This window comes from Desmodus rotundus, chromosome 12 (genome assembly GCF_022682495.2).
Source record: "Desmodus rotundus isolate HL8 chromosome 12, HLdesRot8A.1, whole genome shotgun sequence".
In the NCBI taxonomy this organism is placed as follows: Eukaryota; Metazoa; Chordata; class Mammalia; order Chiroptera; family Phyllostomidae; genus Desmodus; species Desmodus rotundus.
Genome location: NC_071398.1, coordinates 7,490,905 through 7,507,684, shown reverse-complemented (window position 1 = coordinate 7,507,684; position 16,780 = coordinate 7,490,905). Strand labels below are relative to the sequence as shown.

The 16,780-nt window shown below is 55.2% G+C and overlaps 1 protein-coding gene across 2 annotated transcripts in view; it reads right to left on the bottom strand.

The window, feature by feature from the left end:
• The window catches only part of GNAO1 (G protein subunit alpha o1), a 130,180-nt gene that overhangs the window by 52,205 nt on the left and 61,195 nt on the right, over nucleotides 1-16,780 (bottom strand). For both annotated transcript variants that reach the window (XM_024551429.4, XM_024551427.4), the window contains exon 3: nucleotides 2,886-3,027. In XM_024551429.4, the coding sequence (XP_024407197.1) occupies nucleotides 2,886-3,027 (142 nt within the window). The remainder of the gene's footprint in view (nucleotides 1-2,885; nucleotides 3,028-16,780) is intronic.

Genomic DNA, 16,780 nt, shown 5'->3' with positions numbered 1-16,780 from the left:
GGGGGACAATGGCAGCAGGGGAAGCCAAGAGAGGGAAGGAGATCTTTTCTTTAGAGACCAGGAAACCAAGCTGGGCTGCTCAGAGTGGGTAGTTCTCCCAACATTCCAACCACAGATCCCAGGTGGGCAGCCCCCGGGGACCTGAGTAAGGAGATGGAGAACCAGCCCTGGGGTCGGGGCACCTGGGCACCGACATGTGCCAGCTGCAGGTGGAAGAGCTGCAGGTGTCCAATACCTCAGGGCCCCTCCCCTGCCCCAGGGTGCAGTTCAGGCTGAACAGAAGCTTTCTCTCCTCCAACACACCAGCCTCGCCCCTCGCTCAGGGCCTTGGTGTTTGCTTGGAACTGCTGTCCCCTCGTTCTCCAACTGCTGGCTCCTTCTCACATTCAAGTTTTTATCACGATTGTCCCTTCCCTTCTGGGTTCCGGGAACCTTCCCTGGCTACCGAGTCTAAAGGAGCTGTCCCCCCACCCCCACAGACTGATAGAAGGGGGTCCCTGTGCCCAGCTCCCCACACAGCAAATCTGTACCTTCTCCAGCTGCCCCGCCAATTTGGCCCGAGTCTTGGACCAATGTCCCTTCCCTGCTCCTCACAGGTGACACAACACAGAAGGAGGTGACCAAGTGCCTGGAGGCCTTTGCCAGCCAGGAGGGTTGTGCCAGATGAGCCTGTGCCGGCCCGGGGATGGATCGGGGCCTGCCATGAAGCCATCTGCCATAGCAGAGCTGGGCTCCAGCTCCACCGGGCCCAGCGGGCTCTCCACAGAGTCCCCTCTCTGCTCTCGTTCTCCCTTTCCACTGCAGCCATCCCTGACATCCTACTTGAGCGCCGTCTGGGCCGGGAAACCACACGGAGGAGGAGCAGCCCCAGACGCCCCTGGAGCCCTGCAGCGTAGCCCTTAATATATTACATTCCCAGAGATTCCCAATCATCTCTCTATTCAGGATAATAAAAAGGAGGAAAAAAATCCCACAGGAACAACTAGTGTTTTCCAAAACCAAAGAAGAAAAGCATTCCAAAGTCACACGGACTCTTCTGGGTTATAATCAGGGCAGGAGTTCTGGGGGAAGGCCGGGTTGGTTGGGGGGTGGGCATGCCGGTGAGTGCACACACTCTCTTAGAAGTTCTCGAAGGCTGCGCTTGCCCACACGCGTGTGTGTGTAGGGGCGCGCTGTGGACACCTGAGCCTCTTGCACTGTCTGCCTTCCGGGTAGCTGAGACTCAGGCCCCGTGCTCTCTCTTTGGCTAGAAGGTAGACAGAGAGCAAAGGCCTGGGGCCCGGCCCGGGTCTGAAGATCAGACCAGGCATTTCCTGCTCTGGGCATGAATGCCCGTGTTAGTTATAATGAGTTAATAGATGTAAAGTGCTTAGCACAGTGCCTGGCAGCTAGTAGGTGCTCGATAAATGGTAGCTGTTTGTTACCACTGTGGCCATCGCTGCTAGAAGGAGCGAAGCCTTATGACCGCCTTGGCTGCTGTGATGAGTAGGTATTTGCTGACCGTCTGCTTTCTCCCGGCACTGCTCCCGCCGCGCTCATTCCACACCCCGGCAGCCAGCACAGCGCCCCGTTCACTGGGAGTCCTCGGCCAATGCTGACAGGGAACGAGGCTGGAGAACCAGCGGCGCCCCTCTCTCCACAGGCCCTGGCTCCCTGGCCCCCACCAGAGCGGTGCCCTGGGGGAGAAGGGCTTCCTCTGCAGAGCCAGCTTCCAGACTCGGTTTCCTGGAGGGGCAGGGACAGGCCCTCCTGCCAGTGCCCAGCGTCCCCACCCTCAGCTGGCCTTGGACACACTCTGTCACCCAATCTGTCTGTACCTGGATGGCCCAAAGCCTGAGCTGGGATGACTCTGTACTGTGGAATTGGAATTTGGTGCATAAAGTACTGAATTTTACATCGGGAGCTATCTGTCACAGGTGACTTATCTGACCCAGAGAAGGGGAGGATAGGGACGGAGGTGATTGTTAGCAAAGACAGGACATGTGTGTAATGCACAAGCAAGTCACACAGTGATCAGAGACCGGGGCTCTGCATCCACAGGCTCCACGTGGGGCTCAAGCACTCGGGGGCCCCGCCTGCTCCCCCTCCACACTCCATGTCACCAGGAGAGGGATGCTGGGATTCGGAATCCCACCAGAGGACAAAAGCCGCTTCTGGGTAGAATCCTCTGATGCCGTTTTCCCTCCTGCTGTCCCTTTAATTTAGCTTTGCCAGTGTAGCTGTATAAAGTTCAGTCTCCCAGTTGATGCAGATGTTTGCAAATAAAAGGCTTTTATATACTTTTTCTAGCCACCACTTGTCAGACGCCTGGAAACTCAAGTGAAAAACAGTCCCTGTTCTAGGACATCCACTTCCTACAGGAAGGGGGCCCTGATGTCCTCAGACTCACCCCTGAGAGGCAGAAAACACGTACCTTGGTGCGAAGGAAGAAAGAGCCAATCCTCATGGCTGCCCAGCCGCGCCCCCAACCAAGGCACGGAGAGCTCTCCTAAGGAGGGGCCGGTGGCCGGGTAGGGGGCTGTTAGATTTGAGAAATATTTTCTCTGTTCAAGCTAGTTGCCCAGGGCGAGTACTGTACAATGTTGTGTAAGAATCCCGACCTAGGACAGTCACTGGCCCTTTCTCATCTGCAAAATAAGCCCTGGCATTGTGTGGCTGTTGTCTTTGTTGGCGACCTCGCTGGGAAGGCTGCCTGCCAGCGAGGCCCCTGTTGGCGCTGGCCAGGTTTGGGCTGGCATACTGGCTCAGGTGGGTGACCGGCCTGCTCTCTCATCAACGGCCCCGTCTCTCTCGTTCCTGCCAGGCAGCCCGGCACTATTGGGACGACGCAGTAGGGTACCGAGACAGGGTCTCTCGTCGCTGTGCCCCAGGGCTCAGCAGCCTACCTTTCTCTCCTTGTCACCGTATTCGATGCCCAGAGTGTCCATGGCCCGGACGATGGCTGCCAGGGACTGGATGGTGTTGCTGTAGACGACAGGCTTGTACTGTTTTACGTCTTCCCCAGAGAAGCCGTCCTCATGGATAATCCTAGAGGGAGAGCACACAGAGCACAGCCAATGAGCGCGCCGTCCTCCCGCGGCACCGCCAGCGCCAGGCGGGCCAGCCTCCCAGCCGAGCTGGCCCAGGGCTACATCCCACGTGGGCGCAGAATGACCGAACGATCTGAAGGCACGATCTGCTCGAATTACTGAAAATGAACCTGAAACACAGAGTGGTGGAAAAAGAACTCCAGTGTTTTTATACGCCCTACGTCTGCATGAAAGAAACATCAGTCGACGAGGTGTTGACAGTACTTGAACGCACTTAGAACGGGAGGGACACACATGATGTACTCGACGAATGCCAGCCACTAGTATTTGTGAGCAAAGCTCGGGAGGGTGCAGCTGATGGCCCGCTGCACGAGGCCTGCGAAGGGAAAATACATTTTCCTGTCATGGGAGCTAAGAGGACGCGCTCGGAATGGACCATCTTCACCGTGGACAACAGGGCAGTCAGCAGAAGGGTTCTGCCTGCTCTCCCACCCGTGCCTGGGGTCTGGGCGCCTGTCACCCTTACTCCGGTGGGCTGGCACAGTGAGGCCACAAAGGTGACATCGCAGTTCGCAGAAGCCACATGCTCCCTGCTCTCCTGTTCTCTGGTCCCTCCGAGATCAGGGTTAGGGCCACACATGCCCGAATGTCCTGTCTCCCTGCAGATGGTGGCCACTCAGTAAGGCTCCCTGCTGACCGGGTTCCAGATAGGAGAGGAAGCTAGGAAGAGGGGGTAAAACCCAAACTTTGCAAGAGCCGTCTTACAGGTGGAGTAATTAAGAAGAGCGAGTATGGATTTTGAGACTCACACCCAACGTCAGTCACCCTCTAACGAACTGTGTAACTCCCCAGTGGTCACATTTTTCAGTCCAAGACTGAGCTCCGTGGGAAACGTGTACCAATCCGATGTAACAGCTGAGACTGCTCTTCCCCCCGCACGCACGGCAGCCCCTTCCATTCCTTCATGAACAGGGGAAAACCGCTAATAATTTGTAAAAAAGAGACAGCTTTACTGAGATCCAAGTCACATCCACACCCATTAAAAGGGTGTAATCCAATGTTTTTAGAGCTTTCAGAAGGTCGGGCCACGACCACCACAACCTGATTTTAGGACCTTTGTGTCCCCCGCAAAGAAACCATGCACCTGTGAGCACTGACTCCCCACCCCCACCCCAGCAGTAGGCGACGGCTGAGCTGCATTTTGTTCTGATAAGTTTGCCTGTTCCGGGCATTCCATACAAATAGAATCATGTGAGAAGTAGTCTTTTGTGACGCGTTTCTTTCACTTAGCACAGTGTTCTCCAGACTCACCCATGGTGTATCGTGTATCAGCACTTCACTTATTTTTGTGGGATATACCGCATTTTGTTCATCTGTTCATAGGGCGATGGACACGAATGGTTCCGGTTGCAACATCGGACTTGGGGCTGGGAGGTGCGTCTTATCCTGGGTTCTCTCAGCGACAGATCGGAACAGCCCGCTTGACTTTTTGTGGATTTTTGTCAGCCGGAGACATGTTTTTGTACGAGTCTCTTGAGAGAGGACACACCCAGCCTAGATCATGGGGCATCACCCCAGGGGGACCCCAAAGGGACTCGCTAGCTCCCATGTAAACAACTAGAAAACTGGACAAGATATAGGAAGCGGGCGTTTTCAGACCTCGGAGAGTGGGCAGCGCAGCATTGGGACCGGGGAGAGAAGGGAGGCAAGCGTGGCGAGTCCCGCGAGGGCCTTGGCTGTGCGCCTGCGGGTGCTGACCAGCCCGCGGTGTGGACAGGGAGAGCCCAAGCAGAGCACAGTGCTCTTACTGAGCTGATGAGATAGAGGCCGGAGTTCAGGAAGGCTGGGGCGGCTGGGAGTTGAGGGGCAGGGTATCAGAGAGAGGGAGGGGTCTGAATAGGGGTTCCGTTGAGTCTTTGGCTGAATAGGGTGAGACTCCACAACTCGGCAAGGAGCAAGTATCAGGGAGCTTGTAAGTTGAGCCCTTCCCGAAGCTTACTCAAGGCTGGGAGATGTTCACATTCTAATCATCCATACTGAGCTTACTCTCTGTGCTAAGCGCTTTACATGTACCATCTCTTTTCATAGTCAAATCAATTCTAGGAGATAGAAACTATTAATTCCCCTTTTATGGATGAGGAAACCAAGGCTGAGAGAGGTTAAGCCACCGACCCGAGGTCACAGAGCTGGTTGAGTGTCACAGTGGCGTTCGACGTCCTGCCAGTGACCACCAGGCAGATGCTGAGAGGCGGGGCTGCTGCTTCTGCCCTGGGTCCCTATATCCAGGTTCCCCAAGAGTCCAGAGATTTCACACACAAAGTGAGCATTGGAATGCTTCCTACAATGTCGGCCAAAGGAGTGTCAGGCAAGGAAAGGCGGTGTCTGGTTGGAGGTTGGGGAAACAGCTCAGGGCAGTCTGGTCTCTCTCAATCGCCCAGGGCTGAGTCCTGAAGGAGACAAGGCCAGGGTTGGGGGAGCACAGGACACCTTGGCTACAGCCAGTGGCATCTCACCCAGCTGCAGCACCGGATACACTAATCTTCGTCTACACTGTTGAGTGACAGAGGGGAAAATCAAGTCCCGGAGACATCATTTCAGCCACTGGATCCAGCCATGCCTGAAGCTGACACTGTCCTTACACTTTTGAGTGATGTGATCCAAACAAGTCCTTATTTTTGTGTAAGTTAACTTGACTTTGGTTTCTGTCACTGACAACCAATAGAGTTGTGACTGAAATATGTTTCGTACCTCGATGACAACAGGAGTCAGAGGTCACCTCTGAGCAGATTTGTTTATTAATGTTCTGTCTTTACCACCAGCCTGTCGGGCCTTGGAGGTCAGATGATCACACCTCGGTTTCCCCCTCTCTGTACCACCCGGCACGGGGCTGGCTGTGGACAGTGCTCAGAGAAAGTGGGACACCCTGCACAAGCCAGGAGTGTGTCCCCTCTCATGTGGGGACCTCTCCAAGGAGCTCACTAAAGGAGGCAGGCGTGCGTGTGTGCATGTGCCCGTCAGGGTGGGGACCCACCAGCTTTTCATGCCTGCAGAGCTAGCGTGGCAAAGGGAGGCCAAGCAGGGTGCCCACCCAGAACTCAGGGGCTCTGAGAAGCATCCCCAGACACCAAACCAGAAGCAACACGAGGAGCAGCCAAGGCTGACTCGGCAGGCCTGAGTGTCTGACTCTGGACCGGAGCCGCCAGCTGGACTCGGGAAACCTGGCGACACAACGAGGGAGATCGCAAGTGGAGGTGGGGAGAGGGAGGGAGAGTGGCACCAAGCCCACCCAAGAGGGTCTGAGCTTTCTGGGAAGAGGCAACCCAGGAGAGATCCCTGGTCTCCCTGGCCTCGGCTCCTTTTGCTGCCGGGACCCTGCAGGAGGCCCAGGCTTGGGCTCCCTTTGCTCTCTGCTTCCCCCTCTCAGGCAGGACTGCACTCAGCTGCAGTGAGACTCCCCAGGCACAGTGGCCTTATATGGTCACAGAACCACAGGCTTGGGAGCTGGAAGGGACCTCAGAGGATCATCTGGCCCAGCAGCCATTCTCCCCTGAGTCACAGATGCCTCTGAGGTTGTGACAAGTGTGCCTGCACACACACAGATTTTCCCTGTTCCTGGGGACTCACGAACTCACAGGCCCTCAGCTGCTGGAACACATTACTCTCCACTCCAGCTCATGGCTGGGTGAACTGCCCCTCTTCCGCTTCCCTTTATCGGAACCCTTTCCGCAGCCCCAGGCCTCTCTCCATCCTCCACCACAGTCCCTTTAAGGGTCCCGATACAGGGGGAGCTCCTGGAGTTAGACTCAGCTGTGCGACCAGGCAATGCCCTTCACTGCTCAGTGCTTCAGTGTCCTCAACTGTCCCAGGGAGATAGACGGGCCTGGTAATACGAACTCTCCTCGCTGGGTCATGGTCAGGATCAAGAGGAATTCACTCTCATGAGGAAGAGTGCCGGGCACAGCAAGCACTCGATCAGTTTAGCTGGGATCGCTGTATTTGGGGAGTGGGGCAGGGGAGCAAGTGCAGTGGATGGGGTGTCCTGTGTCTGCCCTCTTGAGAGAGGAAGTGACCCGGTGTATAGGGCGGGAAGGCTGGGGAGCCGTTGGGGGTACCCTGCCTGCCTGCCGGGAGGAGGCAGCTTGGTTCACGGCCGCAGCCACAGCTAGGAAGTGAGGCATTGTCCGGACTGGAGCAGAAAATCAGCTCATTTACCCGCTGGACATCAGAGGCCGAGGAGTGAGTGGAAAAGCTGAATTTCCTGATTTGGGGGCTGCTTAATGAAGTCATAAAAGGCATTTCTGATCATCGCTGGAGGTGCCCACACTGGCTGCCCAGGTTAGGGACAGTGCCCAGTGCTGCACCCATGTAACCACCGACAATGGCCCCTGTGGTCAGAGAGACCTGGTCAGCTGGTGGTGGAAGGTGTGGCCTTGGAGCCACACCCCTCTCCAGCAGACCTGAAAAAGAACACCCTGGCTTCGTAGGACACATTTATAACCAAACAGTGAGCAGTGAGGTGCCAGTGAGTTAATGAGCCCCGTGCCAGCGACTAGGGGCTCCGCAGAACCTACAGAGCACTGGGCCAGCCCAGGGGTGTAAATCGGAAACACCAGTTTCAGTCTAAGATGTGTGTCGTGTGCAGCCGTGTGTATAAAGCGACGAGTCTGCGATGGTGCTGGTGGGAGGGGCGCGGAGAGGCAGAAGGAGGGAGAGAGAAAAAGACAATATGCGAGGATGCTTAACAAAATATCAGTAATCACTTCTGGGTGAGGGAGAGCATTTCAGGCAGAGAGGACGGCAAGTGCAAAGGCCCTGCGGCACCTGTGTGTTAGAGACATGGTGAGGAATGGAGTCCGTAATGGGGAGAATAGGAGGTCAAGGCCAGTGCGGGAGCCAGAGAGACAATCACACAGGGCTAATGCACTACTTATATTTTTCCTTAATATACATTAAAACAGTTACCTATTAAAATTAACAACAGCAACAAAAAGTTCATCTGTGTACCTTTCCAAACCATCTTGACTTCTGCCAGCAGCTCTGCTCGAAGTGTGGGTCCTGTTTAAATGACAGCTTCCCCTCCTCTTTCCCTGACTTCTCCAGCCCTGACTGAGGCCTGTTCTTGGAACACTCACAGATTCCAACCCACACAGCTACGCAAAGAGAAGCAGAGAAAGTCATCCATCATCCCGCCACCTGTAGGGAAGCACCGTCCGACAAGCCGGTGCGTATCTCAGCCCATTTACCTGGGAGCCCACACGCGGGCTGTTTTTCCTGCAATGGCCTCACACTGTGTGGCTCCGTGTCACCCAGCAGTCATCATAGGCTGCTTGGTGTCTCGTCATCTGAATGGGCTCTGAGTCATTCAACCAAGTCCCTATCAGTGAACATTGGGGTTGCTTGTGGCTGGGGGCTCCTCCCAGCTTCAAATTCAGCTGCTGGGGAGTGAGCCCATTTTTCCTGATGGAGACAGAGAACTATGCAGCGGGACAGTACACGGCAGAGGCAGGGCGAACCTGGGCCTCACAGGCTGGGCTGGAGTGAGGCGTGTGAGCACGGATGGGTTCTCTTGGCTCTTTGAAAAGAAGAAAGACCCAATTTAAAATCCAGCTCCTTAACTGTGGGGTGAAGTTGCACAGTAGGAGGGAAATTATCTAAAACATAAATGAGATCCTTTAGTAATTAATACCATATTTAAAACTTGTACTCTAATATTAGGGCAATATAGAATATTAGGGCACTTTCACACAACAGTATCGGGCAAAGCACCCCCTGGGGGAATGGCCGGCACAGAACGGGGGTGTGTGTTCTGTGGACGGCGACTTGCAGAAATCTGTTACAAAGATGCCATTTTTAATAAGGGGTAACTTGGGCCAGAAGCAAAGATGTCAGCTACCAATTTGTCACCAGATGGAGCCAGGGGCAAGGCCGGGACTTGTGATTTCAGTACAGAGCCTCTGCTGCCTTTATCTGGAAAACAACGTGGCCCTTGCCCTTTCCCAAGACTCTCCTCTCCGGGGGTCAGGGGGGCACATGCCAGCTCCCATTCCATGGGGGGTGGGTGCGCTGCTCCAAGCGCTGCCTTCTGCGGCTCTGTGCCTTTTTCTCTTTGCGGTGGTGAGGCTGGTCTGAACCCTGGGACCCCGGCTTCAGATGACAGACATCTGCCTTGGTCTTGGAGGCAGAAGGCCCAGGTTCTTTTTTTTTTAAGACTTTATTGATTTGTTTTTTAGAGAGGGGAAAGGAGGGAGAAAGAGAGGGAGAGAAACATTGATGTAAAAGAGACACATCAACTGGTTACTTCTCGAACGCCCCCAACTGGAGACTGGGCCTGCCACCCAGGCGTGTGCCCTGACTGGGAATTGAACTGGCGACCTTTCTATTCGCAGGCCGGCATGCAATCCACTGAGCCGCACCAGCCAGGACAGAAGACCCAGGTTCTAATGCAGCTTAGCCCCTGACAAGCATCACAACCCTAGGTGAAGCGGGCAGCAGAAGGCCCCGGAGCGCTGGGCCTCTGGCAAGCACTCCTTAGGTCTACACCACGGGCCACAGCCTGGGCTTCCCCTCGGGGTTACCGGAAACCCTTCGAGGCAGCTCTGCCAGCCTCCTAAGAGGAGACCCTTGGTCTCGTCATCCGCCCTCAGATTCCAGGCACTGGCCCTTCCCATGCCAGTGTTTTTGGGAAACACTGCCACTTCCTGAGGCAGCTTGCGCCCCAATTTTGTCACTCAGGAGACCTGGGGTCTGGTCCTGGCTCCTCCACTGACCGGTGGACGTGAGCTGGGACACGTCGCCGGGACTCTGCAGTCGCTTCCTGTGTGTGCTGCCCCAGCCTCTCGGACAGGATAGGTGTCGGCTCTGGACTTGGGTTGTGTCAACTCCCTGCGGTCACCCTGTGTCACTCAGGCTAACCAAGCTCCATGGTCATGTCCATGTCATTTCCAAATGCAGCCTTTGGATACGGCAGCTCACAAAACACGGGGCAAACGATCAAAGCGGCTGCTGGCAGACAAGAGATTCTGAAAGAAAGACCTGCCTACCTCACTGACTTCAAGCTCCGCTCAGAGGTCACCTCCTCAGACCACTCTGGCTGAAAGAAGGCCCCTGCAGCCCTGGCCTGGGAGCTCAGTTGGTTAGAGCACCATCCTGATAGGGCAAGGTTTCGGGTTCGATCCCTGGTCAGGGCACGTCCAAAAACCAACCAATGAGTGCGTGAATAAGTGATACAACAAATCTGTGTTTTTCTCTCTCTCTCCCACTTCCTCTCCCTCTCGAAGATCAATAAAATAAAAATTGAGAAAAGAAAAGAAGAGCCGCGCCTCCACCGTTCCCTGTCTTTACCCTGCCTTATTTCCTTTATAACACGTACCACCACCTAATATGTGCATTGGCCTTACCTGTACTGCGCCTGTCTCCCCACATAGCCATGAGCCCGTGAGGGCAGGGCCCTTGCCGCCTCGTTCACTGACCACGGTGCCCTAGGCAGTGCCAGGCACACGGTGAGTGGTCAGTGAATGTTGGCTGAACGGCTGAATCAAGCAGGCAACTTGCTCAGCACTAAGTGATGTTTCTACATATGCTCCTTTCTGTGAAGGTAGGTAGCCTTTCCACTGTGGGCCAGGGTGAACATTTTTCTTTCCCCGACTCACCACCGTCACCTCTTACCCCTGGCAGCCAGTGCTGACTCCACCTCAGGCTGCTGACGAGGCTTCCCTTAGGGCCCAGAACCGTGCCCTTTCCCCAGGGATACTAACTAGAATCACCCCCCAGCCCTGCCCTTTGCCGGCGTGGGTTCACCCCTTCAACCCACACATGTTGGTTCTCACAGGGTTTCTCAGGGTGAGGACATACAGCCACCTTTGGTCACCTGTTCCACGCTCACTTCTGGGAAAATCCAAAAGCTGTTCTTTGAAACCCAACTGTTAAATTCATCGGTTATGTTGCAAAGACGTGGCTGAGAGCTTTATGGCTTCCTAGCCCTTTTTACGGTGCCTTATGTAAAGGCATGAGCTTTCATTAAACACAGTAAAAGCCTGTCAGTGAGGCAAATTGGTTCAATGTCGATTTTACTGCCTAAATCTAAAGGAACATTCTGCTTTCCCATTTGCCCGATTAGGGTAGCTGCAAGATGGCCCTTTCTTCTGCCGCTGACATAATGAAATGAAGTATTCCTATTAGAACATTATGTTTAATATATGGACAGTATTATCCATTGGGGGGCAGTTGGCACAGCTTTTTATTAGATTCTGTGGAGAACGCACAAGCAAGGCTGCAGAGCTTTGCTCATCTTGTCCAATCCTTGGGAAAAAGAAACCCTTCCTGCCTTCCTGCCCACAGTGTGTTTGTTCATCTCTTATGTTCCAGGCTCATCAGCCCCTGCGTGCGCTCTCGTGCGCACAGGAAAGATGGAAAGGACCGGGAGAGTCTGCTCTCTCTGGCGGACAGCCCCCAGGCAAGGCACCCACGGACCCGAGCCTGCCTTTCTGACACCAGGTGCGCAAGTGCAAAAGGCTCTGCCACCTGAGCAGACCCGGTGGGGACTCTGACAGTCCGTGGGAGGGCTCCTTTCTGGGCCCCTCCCGGCTCCCTCACCAGTCACTGTGGGGGCCAGTGGTGACTCACTGCACAATACGCCTGTGAGCGAGGAGCTTCGTAAACGGCAAATGGGGGTTGGAGTGGACATCTGCTGTTTTCGCTTGCCCAGCTCCTATTCTCCCTTCCTTTGGAGTGCCATCCTGCCTCCCACTTTGGGGACTTTCTCTGTCCATAGCCTAAGTTCCAAGGGTGAGCCCCTGACCCACGCCTGGCCAGTCAGTGCAGCACACACCTGGATCCAGCCATGCCTGAAGCTACTATACCACTAGGCTGCTCAGGTACATGAGCCAATGTGTTTCCTTTTGTGCTTCGGTCATTCTGAGGCAGGTTCTTGTTCTTTAGCAAGTGGGGGGTTTTGATGACTGCAGAGGCCCTGAACAGCCCTCCAGAGTTCGTTTGGAAGGACGTTCGGCAGGGCACTAGACCAGCCACGTGGCCTTGCTGACCTGAAAGGGGGCATCTGGTTACCACGTCACTTCTGAGGGTCCTGAGGGTTACAACCCTGCAGGAAAGCACCACTCTAACCCCACTTTATAGTAGCCAGGTCAGGCTGGGGGGCTTTTTCTCTCATAGGCTTTTCAGGGACGAGCGACCCCAAAGCACTGTCCGCTGCCCTCAGTCCTCAGAAAAACCTCAGGGACGTCACTCCCCTTGCTTCTTTTCTAGATGACAAATACAGGCGTCCTAGAAAGGCTTTTCACAGACTCTTGGTTTTCCCCAGCCTGTTCTTTTTAAATGAGGACTTGTTTTTCTTCTTCTTACCATGTGACTGGGCAGGGAAAGACACCAAAACACCACCACCAACCTCCAGAGACAAAGGGGCATGAAAAAAACCCCCGTTCTCCAGGTCAGACCACTTGGCACGCACGCATGCACGCAGCAGATAGCCTGGAGACCTGCCCCCGAGCCTCCCAAGCATTTCCCCAGATGGCGGCCGGTTCTAGGTGAGCGTTTGTTCTGAAACAAAGGGGCACACACACACACACACACACACGCACACACCCTTCTCAGTTCCCTGCTGAGGAGAGTTTGTGGCAGAAGGTACAGATCGCAGGCACGGGGCTCCTTGGGGAAATCACATTTCTCATGCCCTCTGCTGGGGGGTGGAGATCCTTGTGGAACAGTCTGCCAAAAGCAAGTCTGAATCCACATGCCTCTCCAGGGGAGCGCATGCCTCCCCCAAGCCAGGCAGCAGTGGTCAGCTGCCACACCGACTTCCGACCTTGGTCGGACAAGAGGGCCGCGTGTGCCCCCAGGCAGGCCTCTGGACCTCCCGGTCGACGCCACGTGAGCCGCATTCTTCTGGGTCCCTCTGCATCATCCCTTTGTCCCGGTTTTGAAAGAGAGTGAGGGAGAATGCCAGGTGAGGGTGCGTCTTGCCAGACCAAGAGAAATACGGTCACAGAGACACGGCGAAACCCGGCCCAGCCGGCCCTCCCTCCCCGATGTGGCCCAGAAAGGATGCCAGGCTCCGTGTGGTGGATTTAAATAGCCCTGCCACGGCCTCCTGGGTTTCCCACCCCAGCCTTTCAAGCAGATGGAAGCTCCTCATTAATAACCGCTATGCTACGGTCGCGGCCCAAAAAAGAGAGTCCATAAAAATCACTTTGTGGGCTCCGACATTGATTGCCCTCTCTAGGGATGGCGGGGTGGGCAGTGTGTTCTGCTCGAGGCCAAAGGCATCCACTCGGGCTCTAGGGGGAGCAGATCCGGCCAAGCCCTCTGGGCCTATTTTTACCACCACTGGGGTTGGCATGCAGGGACCGGGGCTCAGCTGATGGCTCTGTGGCTCATTGGTGAGGCCAACTGCAGCACAAACAGTGCCGGGTCCCTCATTGTGGCCTCATCAGAGGGGGGGACCTGCCCTGGTCCAGTGGCTGGCAGCGGAGGGGTTGTCAATGAGTCAAGCCCAAGGCTGGTTCACACTGCAGACAAGCGGTCCAAGAAGGATGGGCTTCTCAGGCTGCCACCCTCAGAATCTTCCTCTTGGTCAGGCCCTCCTCATTAGGGCTTTCAGGTTAAAGACCAAAGGACAATGCACGGTGCCTACTGTCCAAGCTGCCTCTCATCCATGCCGCTCAGCCACCCCTGCTGGGGTTGGGGCTGGGGCAGAATAACGAGGACCGGCACCTGTGGCGCCCATGGGTGCCAGCTCTGTGCTAAGGCCTCCATGGACACTCACGTGCTGAGTCCTCCCGACAACGCTTGGACTCACCTCCCGGCATCCAGCCTTAGTAAAAACTGTGTGAGCGTCTGTGCAGCTTCATGTCAAAGGAAACTGGCTGCCAGAGAAGTTAATGACCTTCCCCAAGGTCATGCAGCAAGGAGACACGAGTATTCCTGAGAGCCCCGGCTCCTGACTGCTCTGTGGACAGCCCTCAGACCACAATTGCCAAGGAATACTGGTGAGCACAAGCACATTCAGAGGAAGGAGCCCAGGGTGGTGAGGAGCAAAACCTCTGGTCAACTGGACAGGAAGAGAGAGACATTCCCACCTTAGAAGGGGGCCAGGTTTCTGTTGTCACCCTGGGCCCTTAAATGGAGACTCTTACTCCTCTTTAATCACGTTTCCAGTATCAGAGCTTAGTCCTCATCCAATGAACTCGCTGCCCCGCCCTTCTGCTGAGCATTCCCAGCACTGTGTCTGCCCCACTCCCCCCTCTACCTGCGTCTCAGCTCGAAAACCCCTTGAAGGCAGAATCCAGCTCAGATTCCTGTGCAGGGAGCCAGACACATGGTTGCTGAAGGAGTGAGCAGTGAGTGAGTGGACGAAGTCTGTCCTGGGAGACCCTGACGCTGCCACGTGTCCCTACCACTGGACAGTTCTGCTTACCATCACCAGAGCTAACTGCTGGACGACAGTCCTGAGTCATCTCCGCAGCAACCGCACTTTGTGCTCCATCATGCACGCTGATCAGGACGGCCTGGGCGCGGGTCCGGTTAGGGACCAGCAAAGATGGTGGGAGGGGGCAGAGAATACACACAGTTTTTCTGTATCCAGTGTGGACACAAATTGGGCTCCTGAGAATGGCATTCAACCTGATAACACTCCCCAACACGGAGTAAGTGCAAGGACCACAGCCTTTGCTTCTTTGGTGTAGATGATGCTCCCCGACAAGGAGGCAGCATCCCGGCGTGAGAGGATGGTGTACTCGTCTGATTTTGGTGTGTGGTTCCTGCAACGGACGGGCCTCCCCGAGGAGCTGCCCATGCCTTCGGAAACCAGGCTGCCCTCCTGCACCAACTCCAGCAGGGACTTGCTGACTCACACTGGTCACAAAGTACCCCGGGCTCTGGAGCTGGTCGTGGGAGAGCGCGTAAACAGATGTGCTGCGGGAGCAGTTGCGAGTCCCAGGACTTCAGGAATATCAACGCTGCCGCCACGTTCGTGAGCGAAATCGAGGTGAGGAAGCTGAGTGAGGCCACCTGCTGACTCCCTGTGCTGCAGGGACGGGGCAAGGGGCTTTCTCACCTGGCTAGTCTGCCCCTGCCCATAGCGGTGACGACGCCCAACACTCCCTTGGCGCTTTCCAAACCATTTTCACCGATGTTATTTCAACAATAATGGCGACCATTATTCAGTGACTGAACATTAACTCTGTGCTAGGCATATTTGTATATTTTCCCACTTAATCCTCGTCACAAACCTCAGGGATGCTTAACGTAGCTGTCCCCATTTTACAGAGGAGGGCACTAGGGCTCAGGGACATCAGTGTCTCAGAGCTGGTAAGCAGCAGGACCGGGGACTGAAGCAGGGTCCCCTCCAAAACTCCCATCCCAGCAGTCCTGGCAGTGGCCCCATTTTACAGTAATGGGGGACGTACGGGAGTCAGAGGGACGGGCTGGCTCCCTGGCCCAGAGCGGAGGTTGCAAACTGCAGCCTGGAGCTGGGTCCGGCAGGGGTGTGTTTTGTTTGGCCTGTAGTTGCCTTGAGGTTTCTGTTCAGTTTTATTTTTTTTATGGGAGCAAATGTTTATAGATCAGGAGAATTCTCACCAAAAGATACTGCTCTTCTCCTGAGGAAATCAGATGTGCTGATCTGCCTTCCTGATTGGCTGCGGGCTGTGGGCAGGGCCATTGCTCTCCAGTGACCCACAGTCCCCTGTGGGTCTCCTGCCAGCTGGGCCTGTCTGCACTGCGGCCCCTCCGGAGAGCGGGTGAGCGGCACTGGCCCCGAGTTGCCGGTAGGGTAAGCATTTCCAGCACGCCGGTAGGGAAGAAGCGTGCTGTGCTAATGACAGATTTTTCTTTCTTGGTTGTTACCCTGATACAGATGGGCTACAGCCAGGATTCTGACAGGCCCAGCGAATCTGGGACATTCAGTGTCAACACTGGTTCCACTGGCGTAACAGGTCCAGCTTGCTTCCGTCTCTTTTGCAGCCTCGGGGGAACAGACCACACACCCCAAGGATCCGACAGGTTATGACGGCTGACCAGAAGGCCCTGCACAGCTGGAAGCTTGGCCACAATCCATGTTTGCACTTAAGTGCTGCTCGGTCAGACACATGGAACACTAATGACAATCACGTGGCTTCGGCTGCCAAGAAATGGCCTAGGAGTGACGGGAAGCAAACCTATCGAGCGAGCCAATTCAAAGGCACTTAGCCAACAAGTGGGAAAGGGTCCTACGCAGTAGCTGGCAATGAGGAAGAAATCCAGTCTCTAAACAATGGAGAACCCTTGGGCTCAGACCTTGGACTCCCTACTCACCACCTCCTTAGACCACGCTTGGCACTGCAGACTAAATAGGCCCCTCAATGGGCTACTGATTGTCCCTCCAGTCCCCCTCCAGTCAGATTCCCCACCCTGCTAACGACACATCCTGTTGCCTACCAGAGACGCTGAGCATGGCACCTGCTCTCTCCTTTTCGTTAAAAGGGAGGTTAATGAGTGTTAAGGAGCCATCAGAGACAAGACCTGAAGGAGAACTGAACAAAGAACTTCCCCACTATGGGACTCAGCATTGTCAAACTTGGTCCTCGGTCCTCGATCCTCGGTTGCAAATCATCTTGGGGGACGTCAGCAGTGACCAGCCTACACCGCGAGGGACCTCGGAGCATGATTCCGGAATTGAATCCAGTGTTTATTTCATCTGATTCTCAGACTCAAGCAGACAACAGAGTGAAGGGGGCTTTGGGGGCTGGAGGGATGTTAGG